Here is a 15,689-nt window from a genome sequence, read left to right as displayed (position 1 = left end):
CCTGTCAGTCTCCTCTGGGGAGCCCAGCTTTTACTGGCCCAGCGACCACTCCTCCCCGCTGCCCGCTGGGTGGCAGAGGCAGTAGCTCAGAACACTCCAGATGACTTCAGCGACAAGAGTGACTTTGGCTTTTGGGCTCTTAAGAGCACCTCCTTGCAGAATGGGATCATTTTGTGATTTATGGGCCGAATGCCATGGGAAGGCTGTCTCTTGCACTGCCCAAGTTGGGTGAGATAACAAGGAGATTGCCACGGCACCCACCGTGTTCACGGCACCCACTGCTTAACTTTTGGCACAGGGGTGTTTTCACTAGGGTGAGGTCTTAGTTCAGTGGGAAATCAGTGGGGGATCCGATGTAAATTTACAGGTTTCCATGGCTTGTGAAGAAGTGGGTAACAGCTTTTCATGAAAGGATATGAGTTGAGGAAGCAGATGGAAGTATAATGTTCATCTCTCCCTCCTTTGCGCATGGTGACTGCATTCCCCTGGCACATTGGTGGACGTTGGACTCCCCCGTTAAACTCTAAGCTCTTTGAGGGCAGGCCTGTTTAATTATCTGACATCCCCAAGACCTACTTATAGCCCATTCCAGGGATGAGACAACATTTCATGAGTGAAGAAATCAAGTGTTCATTTCAGTAAGGTTTAGTTCATAGCACTAGCAAACACACGTCCTAGGAAGTCAGAGTCTGACAATTAGATCATCTGATGGTGTCTGGATGAAGAGGAGGCTGGGGAGGAAAAGATACCAAACATTCCTTGGGGTTGGAGCTGTATTTATTCCAACTTTTTTTTTTTTTTTTTTTTTTTTTTAGATTTGGTTCTTACTGTAGAGCGCACTATAGTGACATTTTAAACTGTGATCTTTAATACTTAAATGTTCCTGACATACTTGGTTTTCTTCAGTTTCCCCCAGCCGACAGTGGGGACACGTATGGCTGTGACCCCGCCAAAGGGAGCTGATTCCCAGAGGGCAGCTCTCAACTTCCTGCTTGCCAAACCCACAGGCCAGGCGCATGCTTGGTGCTAGGAATTCAGGGGGGAGGAACCCCCCGTTTTGTCCCCACAGATAGCGAAGACTTGGAGGTAAGGATGGCAGGAACAGGCCACAGTTTGGCAGACAAAAGACTCAGCCGAAATTACCTGCAGGGTAAGCACCAGGGAACACCGTCACTTTTTAGTGGCAGAGGCAGGTGGCTTCTTGTGTGGCACTGGTTCCTGAGGAAGGGCCTGACCCCACCATTTGTTTGCAAGCATACACATTCCTTGACAGGCTCCCTGGACTTGTTTTTTAGTTTTTAATTTTTTACATAACGTTTGTTTATTTCTTAGAGTATGTGCATGCACCGGGGAGGGGCAGAGAGAGAGAAAGAAAGAATCCCAGGCAGGCTCCATTCTGTCAGTGCAGGGTCTGATGTCGGTCTCGAACCCACAAACTGTGAGATCATGACCTGAGCTGAAATCAGGAGACGGAGACCAGGTGCCTCTAGACTCGTGTTTTCTTTTGTTTTAAAGTGCGTGCAGCCTAAGTGCTGCAATTCTCTTTTGTGAGAAACTCTGGTGAAGGAGGGTCAGGGAGTTAGCCACACCTGGGACGTAATGCAGTGTCCCTCCCCCCGGTGGCATGTGTAGAGCCGAGCCTGGGGGAAGCAGCGGAGCATTTGCAGCATCCATCAGGGAAGGCTGTCCTGGTGGAGACAGAAGATAGAGCTTTAAGCCCTGGGGACTGGCCCTTGTTCCTTCTCAGAGCAATTGGAAAGCGCCTGCTCCTCTCCGTAGATCTCTGTGTGGCACCTACGCCACAGAAGTAAACTGTGCAGGACCGGTGAAGACAAACGCCACTCTGGGCTGGCGTGTGACAGCGAGTCCTGTGGCTGGAGACGGGCTTCGAGCTGCTGCCCCCAGCTCTCCCGCCCCCTGTGTAGTGCTGCCATGGCTGCCATGGCCGAGGCTCTCGTGGCTCCCTGCGGCTTTGCTGCCAACAGTGCTGGTCGCGGAGGGAGAAAGGGCTGCACAGAAAATGTATGGTATTCCAGACCGTAGTGAACTGAGCGCTGCCTCGTGTAGACTGGGTGTCACATGAGTAAGGTGGCGTATTCTGGGGGTCTGAGTGTTAAATAGGAAATAAAGACACCTGGTGTTTCTTGTGCACCTGATTGCAGCTCATTCCTCACCAATGAGGGATGTCTTCCTTTTCTTATAAAATGGACCTGAGATCCATCTGCCTCAAAAAGCATGTCCTGGGAGTTTAGTAAGGAGCAAGCTGAATAGCCCAAGGAGAAAGCTCCCCACAAATAGCTCAGGGCATAACAGTCACCACTTTTATTTCAGGATCCTGTCCACCGCTGGCAAGTATCTCTCAGACTCCTACAGCCCTCGGAACCTGGCCGGTTTACAGGACAGCATTTTGACAGACAGGAAGAGCTCTGCCAGGAACCCATGGCAGGAATATAATTACCTCCAGAAAGATAACCCTGCTGAATATGCCAGTTTAATGGAAATACTCTATACCCTCAAGGTATGAGACCAGACGGATGGCATTCTTACAAATGAAGCTTTTCTTTCGTCACCCTTTCCCTGATCCAGGCTCTCTGGCTCTGTGGGGTGGCTGCAGTCTGCAGTGTGCCCCGTTGCCACTTCTCTGTCTCACTTATGTCACGTTTTAAGGAGCTAATAAGCAAAACTGGGTTGGAACCAGTGGCTGCATAGGTGTTGAATAAGTGGAGCTTTATTACTGACGGAAGGCAAGTAGGAGAGCGTGGCTTCAGGTGTGTGGCCCGATGGGCTTGCTGTAGTCAGACTTGCATGGGACGGGCGGGGCAGGTAGCCCCTGGCTCCAGTGCGGGGACAGTCCCCTGTTAATGGCAGAGAGGGGACCAGAGTGTGTACTGCCTGCTGGTGTGCAGGAGCCACAGAGGAGGCCCCCAGCCCTTCCATGGGAGAGGTCAAGCCTCTTCCTGAGGGGAGGGGCGAGGGGTGGAGGAAAGCTGGGAGCACCTCCAGGGCAAGTTCCTCCTGATGGCAGCATGACCACCCTGGGGATGTGTTCCCTTTGGGCTGTCCTTTAGCTTAAGTTCTTACTTCATCTGCCACAGTGCTGCCCTTGATTCTGAGCTTTGGGCCCTTTAGGGTCCAGGGACAGAAGAACTTCCCAACAAATGGAATGAGCCACACAGCAACTTTCAAATGGCCCCAGGATCCTAGGATGGCTGTGACATCCCTTCCAGAACCATCTCCCCCATCCCCTGGTTGGGTTCGAATAGATGCTACTGTTCCCATGGCACCAGATACCACCTCAGAGCGTCCTGCCAGGCCTTGAGCTCTGGGGACAACTGCACACGACCCTCCTGCCGCGTCTGAGGCTTCCTTGTTGTCCTCACACGGTCTCAGAGCTGCACTTTGGCACACCAGCTGGCTGCATCTGAGCTTGACAAACAGTTCTCAAAACACTTGTCCAGGCTCATTCATCCATGCTTCCTGATTAGGTGAAAGCGGTTCTGTTTATCTTTATTGCTGATCTGATTTAGTTTGTTGTAATCGGTTCATGTGTAATAGCAGAGCCAGGGTTACATTTTCCATCTCTGCATTTTCTCAGGCGGTCTGGAATTCCTTGGGACTCGCACAGGTCGTGTGTGCTCCGCCGGACAGCCAGGCGTAACTGAGCTGGCCTCTTACCGTTTTCTCCCTCTTCCTCTGTCCCCGAGGGACACTCACAGGTTAATTTTTCCTACACTGCCACTCCATCAGCTTGTGTTAGCTCAGAAGAATCAGAATTACTTGGAAAAGTGAGTTTAAAACATTGCTTCCTGGGCTCCATACCCCTGCTGGGCTCCGATGCAGTAGCCCTGAGGTGGAGCCCGTGCACCTGTAATCCAGCATGTTCCAAAGCAGGTGCTGGGGCCCAACCAGGCTTGGGAACACTACTGTGTGCACCTGCCCCCTCACTCTTCTCCTCTCTGGGGCTTTTCAGAATGTTGAACTAGCTGAAACCCTGGTGAGAGCCAGGCCTTAATAGCCTCTTGTGTGTTCTCGTCTTAGGAAAAAGGGTCAAGTAACCATAACCTGCTATCTGCGTCTCGCACGGCCCTGACTCGACTGAACCAGCAGGCCCACCAGCTCGCTTTCGACTCTGTTTTCCTGCGCATCAAACAGCAGCTGCTGCTCGTTTCCAAGATGGATGTGAGTTTCCCACTGACTGCAGACGCCCCGCTGGGCGCTGCCTCCTTCCCAAGCATTTTTGAGTGTGGTCACTGCCTCCCCCCACCCCCCAGGAGCTGGAAGAGAACCTCCCGCTGTACAGACTCCCTGTTCTCTTGCCCAACTCGCTGCTGAGCAAGAATTTCTTATCTTAATTGGCGTCACTGTGATGCTTTCTTTCCAGACTGCTTCTTGGGATGATTATTATTGCTTGATTAACTTGTGCCACTGGCAGCAGCATAGCTGTGCCCTGCCAGGGAGAAGTGGGGGCCCTGTGCCCTTGGATAGGCTGGGGCAGGTCGCGGCAGCTCTTAACCCACGGAGGCTGCGGCCTTTCCGGGAGCATTGGTTCTGGAACTTCACCCAGGAGAGCGCCTCCCAAGATCCGATCTGGCAATTTTGACGGAGTTTTGGGGGCTCTGCTCTTTTCTGTCCTTGATGCCTTTTCTTTTCGGCTGTTCCCAGAGCGCCTCCCTTCCCTGACCTTGCCCCCTCCCTTCTACCTGCCCTGACTCCCTTCAAGGGATTACCTATCAGTCACAGATTCTCCCCTGGCTCTGAGTCCCTCTGGCCCATGTCATCGCTGCCACCTGGATTTCTAGGACAGTCCGTTTGCCAGCCTTTCTCAATGACGGCTCCAGGGTCTGTGGATTCAGCTTTGTTTAGTTTTGTTTGTTTTGTTTTTAAAGATAGCGGTTTGAGAAAGATCCAGTAGTGGACCTTTAATAACCAAGAGGTTTTTGAGGAAATGGCCAGAGCTGGGAGGGCATGCCACCCCCCAGAAAGCCCACGAGGCCAGGGCTCAAGAGCCCTCACTCTGCACCGTGTGACCTGGGTCAAGTCTGTGGGTCTCAGAACCCCCATCCATGAAACAAGGGGTTGGACCACATGATTTCAGAATTCTGAAGTTACGTCATTCTTTTTGACTTTTCCATGCGAAATGCCATGGGACCCACCCTGGTCAGGGTCTTTGTTCCTCTTGCGGGCGGGGGAGGGCAGCCTGGAGGGGGGGTGCTCCTGTCACAGCATGGTGGGAGTGGCGTCTGTGACTTGGGCTTCCATGAGAGCCTCCTCTCCTCGTCAGATGGTGCCGAGCTGATTCTGACCATGCAGATCTTATTATGATAGAATTTAGCCAGCAGCTGCCACAGAGTACACGCTTAATAAGTGCTGGCTTGGAAGAGGAGGGGCTAGCATTCTTCACCCTTCCCATCCCCTCCCTGGCCTCCAGATCTGGCTGCTTTTTAAGTTTTTCTTCTCTTTTTTTTTAATTTAAAAAACTTTTCGGAGGGCGCCTGGGTGGCCCAGTCTGCTAAATGTCTGACTTCAGCTCAGTCACGATCCTGCAGTTAATGGGTTCGAGGCCCGTGTCTGGCTCCGTGCTGCCTGGAGCCTGCTTCGGATTCTGTGTCTCCCTCTTCTGCCCCTCCCCTGCTTGTGCTCTGTCTCTCCCTCAAAAATAAACAAGCATTCAAAAAAATTTTTTTAATAAAAAAAGTATTTATTTTGAGTGGGGGGAGGGGCAGAAAGAGAAGGGGAGAGAGAGAAACCCAAGCAGGCTTGGCACTGTCAGTGCAGAGCCAGACGTGGGCTTGAACTCCCCAACCGTGAGTGAGATCATGACCTGAGCCGAAACCAAGAGTCGGATACTTAACCGACTGAGCCCCCCAGGTGCCCCCATCTTTTTTTCTTTTTTTAAAATACTCTCTCTACCCAGCACAGGGCTTGAACTCACAACCCTGAGATCAAGAGTTGCATGCTCCACTGACTGAGGCAGCCAACCACCCCTCTTTTTAATTCTTAGAGCTTAAAATCTTTTTTTTTTAAACTTCATCCAGTAATTGTATTGTTGATAGCAATATCAGTATAGCTATTTTGAAACTATTTCATGTGTCATGTAGGATAAAACAAGCAACTCATGTTAATGTTAAGAATCAGGATCTTTTTTTTAACCTCCTTTTTATTCCAGTTTGATTAACACGCAGTGTGACATAAGCGTCAGGTATACGGTAAGGTGACTCAGTAGTTCTGTACATGACTCCACGCTCATCGCAGTGAGTGTGCCCTTGGTCCCCTTCACCTGGGTCACTCGTGCCCCCACCCCAAATCCTACAATCTTGACCTTCTGTTCTAGCAGCTTTGTTCTTCCCTCTGCTCCCACCCCCTGCACTCCCCTCTGTATTCCAGAGCCCACGCTGCAGTGGGGCCCCCGGTCACTCAGATCTCCCCTCCTGACTCCGGCCTCGCTGCCACGGCACCCGGGCCTCTGGGCACGGCCGCTGGGAATGGGGGCGGGTGGCCCAGGCAGGCACCGGGAGGTTAGGAGGAACAGCTCTCTGAGGGCTGCCAGCAGGAAAGCACACAACACAAAGGCAAACACTTCGGCCTTAAGGATTTGAAAACTAAACCCTGGTCATTCAGTGTTTGTTTTTAGTGTTTGCCGGTAAATTGTATTACCCTTTTACATTTCACGAATATAAACCAACACCGTATTCCCTTTCTAAATAGGTGTTGACATTTGCACACATTATCTGGTGACAGATGGATAGAGAAAGCCCGTTTGAAGGAGATTTTCAGTAAATTTTGAACAATTAAAAAATAACCTATAGCGTTTCCCTGTCGCCCTAACTTGCCAAGCACCTCCCTCGTTGGGTCCACCTGCCCTTGTTGAAAACCACGTCCGGTCCGGCTCGTCTCCCCTCTGCCTGCCCGCTCTCCCCACACCTCCCCACGGAGCCTTCCGGGGCCTCCAGCCCGCAAGTGTGGGTCCTCTGGATGCCCTTGCCCTGCAGCTCGGCCCTCGCTCCGTCCCCCCTCCCAGCCCCCTGCCTCCCCGGCCTCCATGTCTCTGCCCTCTCCCTCCGCTCTTTGCCAGTGACCTCACCACCATGTTGCACCGTTCCTTCTCTGTAAAGATGTCTCCCGTCTGTTTCCGCGGCCACTGCCCCCGATGGATTTCTCCTCCTCTCAGCTATTCCTTGAGCTTTTTATCTGCCTCCCCACTCTCAGTCCTCCTGAGGTGCTGCGTTCATCTTTACACAGCACCACTCTGACCCACTCATGCTCCCCAGACCCGGTGTAAGAGTCTGTTTTAAAAAATGTTTTGTTAGGCAAGTGTTGACACTTGTGCAAGAGTTGGGGGGGGGGGACAAGACCATCACCCCACTCCAGCATGGTCACCTCCTGGCCATTCTGGTGTATACCCCTTCTCTAAAGTGGGGCAGCTCTAACTCTAAAGGGGTGCCATAATCACCCCTAAGTCAGAAATGATTCCTTAATATCAATAATCAGTATTCAAATTTCCAGTTGTCATAAAGGCCATAACCCCACTGTTTGAATCAGGACCCGAGTTCATTCTGCACATTGGGATTGTGCGATGTGTCTTTTATGAACTACAGATCACCTTTCCGGGTCCCCCCTCCCCCTTCCCCCTCTTCCCCCCTCCTCCCCCTCTCCCTCCCTCCCTGTCCTTCTCTCCTCTCTCTCACGCACACTCTTGCAATTTATTTGTTGAAAATAAAGACCTTTCTTAGCCCACAGTTGAGGGCTACACCTTCCCCTCCAGTCTTCCATCTGTGCACCCGCTCCTTCTACGGCCAGCTGGAGCCCTGGCTCCTCGGAGCGCTTCCTGCAGTGCACCTTGCCTCTGCCCCTGAGAACTCCCAAGGGGAAGCCCGGGCGTGTGCAGGGGGAGGCAGGGGGAGGCAGGGCCCGTGGGGTTAATAGCGTGGGAGCACGTCAGGGGATCTTGGTTTCCCAAGGAGCTTCTGGAGAGCGAGGACCGAGTCTCACATGTCTTTGTCTCCTCTGCCAAGCTCTGTGCTTCATGGGCCCTCGGTACATGTGGGTGATCAGCGTGTGTCTTCTCCATGGGGTGGGGGTTAACTGAAGGAAAGTAGGCCAGTTTGAAACAGAAGATGATCCTCAAGTAAGAACAAGGAACTTAGAAAACTAGGGGTGGAGGTGGGGAGGAAAAAGAACTGGTCTCAGGCAAAGAAAATCAGAACCGAGCCGGTGCTAGGGGTCTCGGGAAGGGTGGCCGAGGCTCAGCCTGAGCCGGGAGCCCAGGGGTGGACGTGGTCATTACGTTCCCAGAACGCTGCTTAAAGGATCAGGCAACCAGATCGGGCATCAGGTGGCTGCGGAGAGCAGCTCTGCCGTGACCCGGGAGCCACTCCAGGAGCGCAGCCAGAGAGGGCCTTGCTTTCCAGGATGGCTCTGGGGTGACTCAGGCTGGAATGAAGAAACCAGATTTCTGTACAAAGGCGTGCCAAGTGCTGTATGAACCGTGCAACCGCGTCCATGCTGGTTATGTGCCTGACTCTAGAGAGAACACTGGGGAGGCTCACTCGGTGACACCAGAGACATTCCCACTTGATATATCGAGAGGAAGAGCATCTCCCCTGATGCCCGAGGAGTCACAAAGAGGACAGAAGGGTAGCTGCTGGGGTTTGGAGGTTCCTTCCATCCCTTTCCCTCTGAGCTCTGAGTCAGTTGAGAAATAGACCTAGGAGGCAGCTAGAAATAAAAGCAGTAGTGTCAGTAAATGTGGTTTGAGTGTTCTGCAGCCAAGATAGGGATTTACATGTGGTCTCTGTGGAGGGTCTGGGGCTGAAGACCCCCGGGCTAGTGAGGCTGCCTGCACCCAGCGGCTCCCACCCAGCGGAGGCGCTCCGACCTCAGGCTGTCGAGCTCTTCACAGGCAGTGGGAGCAACGGCGGGTCCGTTCCCACTGGATAGTTCTGTTGAGAAGCTAGGAGCTCCTGGCTTATGGGCCTGTAGGAACGCAGAGAGAGAGAGGGAGAGGGGATTATTTTCTCTATGGTAGGTTTCAAGGTGGTGATTTACACTTTTTTTTTTTAACATTCTTTTTATTTATTTTTATTTATTTTTATTTATGTTTATTTTTGAGAGAGAGAGGCAGAGAGAAAGGGAGACACAGAATCCAAAGCAGGCCCCAGGCTCTAAGCTGTCAGCCAGAGCCTGGTGCGGGGCTCAAACCCACAAACCATGAGATCATGACTCGAGCAGAGTCAGACCCGTAACTGACTGAGCCCCGCAGGCGCCCCTCAAGGTGATGATTTAAAGCGAACTCCCTGGTCTGTAGAATAGTGATGACGCCCAAGGCCATCTCTGAGTGAAGACACTGATAGGAATGCTGCATTCTGGAAGTATTTTCCAGCCTGTGGTGCTTTCCCGTGCCACCTGGCTTCTGTGACCTTGACCGCTTTCTGTCCTTCGTCCCCTAGAGCTGGAGCACGGCGGGCATCGGCGAGACCCTGACCGACGAGCTGCCCACCTTCAGCCTTACCCCGCTGGAGTACATCAGCAACGTAAGGGCTCTGAGCGCTCTTCTCCGGGGGCGGCTGCCGCCTTGCAGACCGCGCCTTGGCCTTTGGTCCTGGCCCTCTGGGAGAGCTGTCACTGCCATATCAGTGCTGTCTGAACCTATACTTTTGGTTAGTTTCTATCCATACCCATGACGTTAAGGAAAGGCAGCTGATTTCCTTATTAAGTCGACTGACACAAAACAAGGTGATTTCAAAGCCTAACACGTTCATGCGCCTCCTCCCTCTCTCCCGACGTGAGGCCTGACCAGCACCTGAGCGCCTCACCGCGTGAGTGCACATAGGAAATTCTGGCTCGGGAGGACAGGAAGCAGGTGACCAGAGTCTTCTCTGACTTTTCAGAGGACAGTGTGTATGTAGTTCTGAATTCAAATTCAGCAAATGTTTTAGTGAGTACCTGCTCTGCACTGGGCCCTGCGTGGAGTGCTTTCATGTGGAATTTCACAGCAGGAAATAAATCTCTGAAGATTATTATGGAGACTTAATACTAAAATAGAACAAAATAGACCCTCCCGGGGAACAGGGCAATTCAGGGTCTTTCCTCCTCCTCCTCCATTCACCCCTGGGAATGACAGTCACCCAGACATCTGCACGTGGCCCTTCTTTTCCTTCCTTGAGGCTGTCTAGCTCGAGTCTAGCTCTTAGAGGTCAGTGTGCATGACAGATACTGGGTAGGGGTAGTAGACTCCAGCCATAGGCACCTCACACTGCGGGGGACGTCTGGGCTCCTCAAGGGTGATTCTGAGGTCAGCGATCTCTGCCCGATGCTGTCCCTTTCGAGCCCGCTGCTCTGTCAGTTATGACTCTGCTGTAAGAGACACAGAGGAATTTTAAAAGTGACTGTCATATGGTTAGAAACGTCTGTACCGAGGAGGATAGCATCGTTCTCTCTGTTGGTTGGGAGCAGTGTCCAGTTCAAAATGGCAGTCACTTTCCTGCTGTTTTCCAGGCCATCACCTGATAACCTGTACTGATGAAACTATTCAGATGTGGGCTGCCTTTCACAGCCAATGGCAATAACCTTATTTTTAGAATGGAGCCAGTATGCATTACAATCTAAATTGACTCAGGAAATGATGTTGCTGGAAGGGACTTGAGAGGTTATTGAATGATATTAAGGAACCCGGGGAAACTGAGATGCAGAGGAGTAGCCCTTTTCCCCCTGCCGTGACCCCCTGAGTTTCGGAGCATACCTGGGGGCTGGTGACCGGAACTCGGGAAACGAACTCATCAAACCCACACTGTGTGCAAGCTCAGCGCTGGGCTCCTACGGATGCTGTGAGTTAGCACGCGGTCTAGGCAGAGCTTATCTTGACGACAGCAACGTGAATCGGTTGGCAGTAGTGTCTCACAGGCGAGCAGCGAGGCTGTGGGGACTGAGAGAGGGGCAGGGAAGCCATTTACCCGGTGGCGGCTCTGTTAGGGCGCCAGGTGCTTCCTGCATGTATCACGCAGTATTAATTTCACCCTTGGCACGGCCCTTTGGAGTAAGTCTGAGGTCATCATGTCAGAGATGATGACACCAGGAAGGTCACACGGTGGAAGAGCCAGAACTCAGGCCCAAGTCCGTCTGACCACAAAGCTAGTGCTTTATTTTTCCTGAGTCACTGAGCTTACCCAAACAGGGTTTCAAGGGGTATTTATTTACTGCATATGTGAAAACGGTAGGAAAATATCTTCGAGCGCGATGGTAAGCATCCCTTTCTGCACTGATTTCCAAAAGACGAATGTCGACAGAACTCCCGAGAGGGACCTGGAGCCATGGGGTCTGTCCAGGGACCAGAGCAGTCCCCACCATCTCAGCCAACTCGTTGAAGTTTAAGATGTTGGATTATCGAAATTTAGCACCTAAGGGACACTTTGCCTCATTGGCGAATGCCCTCTCCCACACGCAGCCACACCAGCATTATACAGAGTGAAAAAGGAGAAAATGCTTTGAAAAACGAAAAACAACGTAGATGCAAAGTATAGTGACCTGACGCTTCATTTCAAGTAAAATGGGTGTGTGGATTTAGCCAGAAGGTCATGACTACAGGTGAGAAGTATACCGAACACAGGAGCATTCCCCCGGTCCTTTGCACATAGTCAGGGTTCAGGAAGCACCTGCCACGTGGAATCAGAATGGAGAAATCCCACAGCACCCTTCTCTTCCCCCAGCCTTGGGGAACAGTGGTGAATTTGTTGCCATTTGCAAGCTGACAGGCATAGTGATGGTTGTTATTAGTGAGGAAAGTGGCCCACTGTCGAGTTTGAGGGAGAGACTGTACGAAGTAGATGAATGGAAACAGGGCTGACTTGGTTTATTTCACCATCTGTGTACCTCCGGAAAGAGAGAGCAAACTACTCTGTTTTGTCAGCATGATGGACCATAGGATGTTTATACTTCCTACAGCCAACCCACATTCAGCGTTTGGAAATGTGTGCTATCTCCCTCTGGGTTGGGAGGTTTGGGGGTCTGCCCCCGTGTCGGTGTGGGTGGGGGAAAATCGTAGCTTGGATAATCTCTGGACTTTTCAGTTTGCAGAATCAGTATCAACTGTAAGTTTAAATGTATGGGATAAGTATAGAACCCCCCCCAAAAAGCAATAACAGGCTCAAAGCCATTTAAGAAAAAAACAGTACATTGTTGTAACCTGAAAATAACCTCATTTTGAAACAAAAACAGTTACTCAACCTTAAAACACAAAACAGGTATGAGTTTTAATAGAAATTGGTGGCTGAAGTCTACCCATGATGACAGTCTTGTGTGTCTGACAAACAGGACAAACACTATATTATTTTTGGGCTCCAAATGTCTTATGATCCTGTCTTTTGTAATTCCCCACCAGCCAAGAAGGTGTTGTGGATCTTTATTTTCTAGAGTCTGTATTAGGCAGACAACAGTTTTCCTTCCAGGTTAATTTATAAGTAGCTTTTTTCCCCCAACAAAATTCCTTTCTTCTCTTAGATCATTTCTAAGAGAGAGACCCACAGCCAAGTCCAGGAGACAGGATTTGAACTCTTGCTTGGCCATGCACTGGCTGACCTCAGCATCTTACTGGTTTTGTATCTATGAATAATAATGATAATGCATATTTACACAAGTGCTTGTTGGTATCCATTACCTCATTTGAGGTAGAGATTGCATTGAATGCATTCCAAAAATAGCGAGGCCATTCGTGTGAGGATGAATCTGTGATAAGCACGCAAGTCCCCATTGATTTTCTTGAGGCGCTGTCATAGCAGTATTGCCACACGCTGGAAAGATCAGGGCCGGGGCTGCCCCGGGCCTGGGGGTTTTGTCTGCCCCCTAAATGCCTTCACACGATGTACTGCAGAAATAATTACCTGTCTGTGTCAGTGTGGGCTGAAAGTGCTTTTGTCTGTTTCAGATCGGGCAGTATATCATGTCCCTCCCCCTGAATCTCGAGCCCTTTGTGACTCAGCAGGACTCAGCCTTGGAGCTGGCGCTGCACGCTGGGAAGCTGCCCTTTCCTCCCGAGCAAGGTGAGAGGGCCCCCGGAAATCTGGGGGGGCTCGCTGTGGCCACCGCCACCCCCAACCCCGCCACGCGCCTGTCTCCAGATGCCTCGGGGAGAATTGTTGAGAGTCTATAGCAGGGGCTGGAAAGATGGGGTCCACCAGCTGCACCCCCCTGAGGAACTTCTGCAGGACACAGTGGATCAGGGACGGGGGGTCCTGACTATCTCACCGTGTGTGGAGTGTTCCTGCGGCGTGTGCTGGGGACACCATGGCACGAGGGCCCTGGGGCCGGGGTGGGGTCACACCTACTCCCTGGAGGTGGAAACGAGCTCTGCAAGGGTCCCACCCGGTGAGTGTGACCCCCCCTCTGTGGGCCATGTGCCAGGGACAGTGGCACCCAGAGCACTTTTGCTCGTGAGGACAAACATCAAAACTCTTCACCCTGGAGGTGATGTTTCCTGTCCACATGCCTCTGGCCGTAGCTTGTTCCCAGCCCCCCAGGGCTCCTGGATCTCTAAACTGACTAGAAACTTACAGTAAATTAAAACTTGTCCTTTTTCTCGTGATCTGGGTTTGTCAAGTTTGAACAGGGACCATATACTTTCTGATCAATAATCCCCTTATTCCTAATGTTGGATATTATAGGCCTCCTTCATAAGGTTGGACAAACAGAAAAATCACATCGTATATAAAAGATTCAGCAGGGGCACCTGCCTGGCTCAGTTGGTTAAGCTTCTGACTTTGACTCAGGTCATGATCTCACAGTTTGTGGGTTCAAGCCCCACGTCAGGCTCTGTGCTGACAGCTTGGAGCCTGGAGCCTGCTTCAGATTCTGTGTCTCCCTCTCTCTCCGCTCTTCCGCTGCTCATGCTCTGTCTCCCGCTCTCTCTCTTCTCTTAAAAGTAAACATTAAAAATTCAAAAATAAGTAAAAAATAAAAGATTCAGCAGCTTAAGAAGGTATCACAGAGTAAAATCCCATCAGAAGGTTTAAAAAAGGGATGCTAGGAGCACCTGACTGGCTCAGTCAGAAGAGCATGCAAGTCTTGGTCATGGGGTTGTGAGTTCAAGCCCCACATTGAGTGTAGAGATTACGTAAAAATAAAGTCTTTTAAAAAAATAAATAAATGGATGCTAAAGGGATCCATGTAAATGCAAATAAAAAGAAAACAAGACAGCTGCATTACTACTGGGTGAAATTGAATCAGATCAAAAGATAATAAATGGGGCCAAAGTGACTCATGCTGAAAACACGCCGATCCACAGCGAGCCTCTAATAGTCAGGTACACTTATATGTCAAACAACGCAGCACTGAAGTATGTGAAGAAGAAACTGTCAGACATATAATGAGAATTTTTTTTTGCTAAATAATCTAGACATACTTTATTACACTTGATGATCATGTGAAATCAAAGTTGTAATTAAAGCTGAATTATTGCTTTTCTTTTTAAATATAAAATAAAAATTAATTTTACGTTTTACACTACATTTTATTGATTACATTGTCCATATGACAAAAGTTTTGTTAGCAAGTTATATCAACTATAAAAATGGAAATTAATTAAAATAGAAGTATAGAAAATTCAATGAAACTAAATATGGAAATTGCAAAAAGGAAACTGATTTATTGATATATTTTATGCCAACTTGGTTAATACATCCCATTAAACTGTTTGGTGTAATAATCCTAAAGTTTTATAATTTTGAGAGGCGAAACCACCTGAGTATTGAGAACATGAATTCTTGCCTCTCTTAGGCATCGACACATCAAAAAGGAAAATTAGGATCAGAGGAGTCACACTTGGTTGGATCAGTGCCTCGGGCTTTTTATCCCACAGAGAATACGGTGAAAAGGATACAACTAAGATCTCTGTGAGTTTCACAGGGTCACACACACTAACGGAACTCATACAGTTTTTGGAAAAAAGAACAATTGTGTATCGGTCTCCCATTTCACACGTGAGCCCTGCTGAGCCACAGTGTAAGTGCTGTGAGCCTCAGGAGCGCCGAAGGGAGGGTTCTTTGAAATGAAAGGCAGAAACTCAGGGAAATTGAAAGATGAATGACACCCTGGAAAAATTAGCAACAGGATGAGAGGTGATGGGTTATATTATATTTTTTATATATCCTCATTTTATGAAAGTGCCCACAAGTCAGTAAGAAAAAGATGACACCCTACGGAAAAATAAGTCAACGTGAAGGCATCCAAATAACCTAAAAACATAGGAAGAGATATGTAACTTTAATAATCCTCAAATGGCTGCCAAAGAAAGTGGTATATGCCAGTTTATAACCTATCACGTTGACTATATAGAAAATATGTATATATATATATGTATATGTACATCTATTATTGGCAGGTTCAGAGGAGAGCAGTTTAAATTATATAGTTTGGATTTTTGGAGGGCGGTTTGATGGAAGTTCAAAAGCCTTAGAGGGGCGCCTGGGTGGCTCAGTCGGTTAAGCCTCCGGCTTCAGCTCAGGTCAGATCTCACATTCGTGGGTTCGAACCCCGCGTCAGGCTCTGTGCTAACAGCTAGCTCGGAGCCTGGAGCCTGCTTCCGGTTCTGTGTCTCCTTCTCTCTCTGCGACTGCCCCTCTCATGCTCTGTCTCTCTCTGTATCAAAAATAAATAAAACATTAAAAAAAATTTAAAAAAAAAAGCCTTAGAGATGTAGGGGC

General features: G+C 49.9%; 1 protein-coding gene across 1 annotated transcript in view; it reads left to right on the top strand.

Moving 5' to 3' along the window:
- The window catches only part of COG7 (component of oligomeric golgi complex 7), a 78,768-nt gene that overhangs the window by 53,467 nt on the left and 9,612 nt on the right, over positions 1-15,689 (top strand). The window contains exons 12-15 of the mRNA XM_029950139.1: positions 2,332-2,518; positions 4,039-4,179; positions 9,447-9,530; positions 12,917-13,031. Coding sequence (XP_029805999.1) covers positions 2,332-2,518; positions 4,039-4,179; positions 9,447-9,530; positions 12,917-13,031 — 527 coding nt within the window. The remainder of the gene's footprint in view (positions 1-2,331; positions 2,519-4,038; positions 4,180-9,446; positions 9,531-12,916; positions 13,032-15,689) is intronic.

The sequence above is a fragment of the Suricata suricatta genome, chromosome 8 (assembly GCF_006229205.1).
Source record: "Suricata suricatta isolate VVHF042 chromosome 8, meerkat_22Aug2017_6uvM2_HiC, whole genome shotgun sequence".
NCBI lineage: Eukaryota > Metazoa > Chordata > Mammalia > Carnivora > Herpestidae > Suricata > Suricata suricatta.
This window is presented reverse-complemented; position numbering and strand designations above follow the sequence as displayed.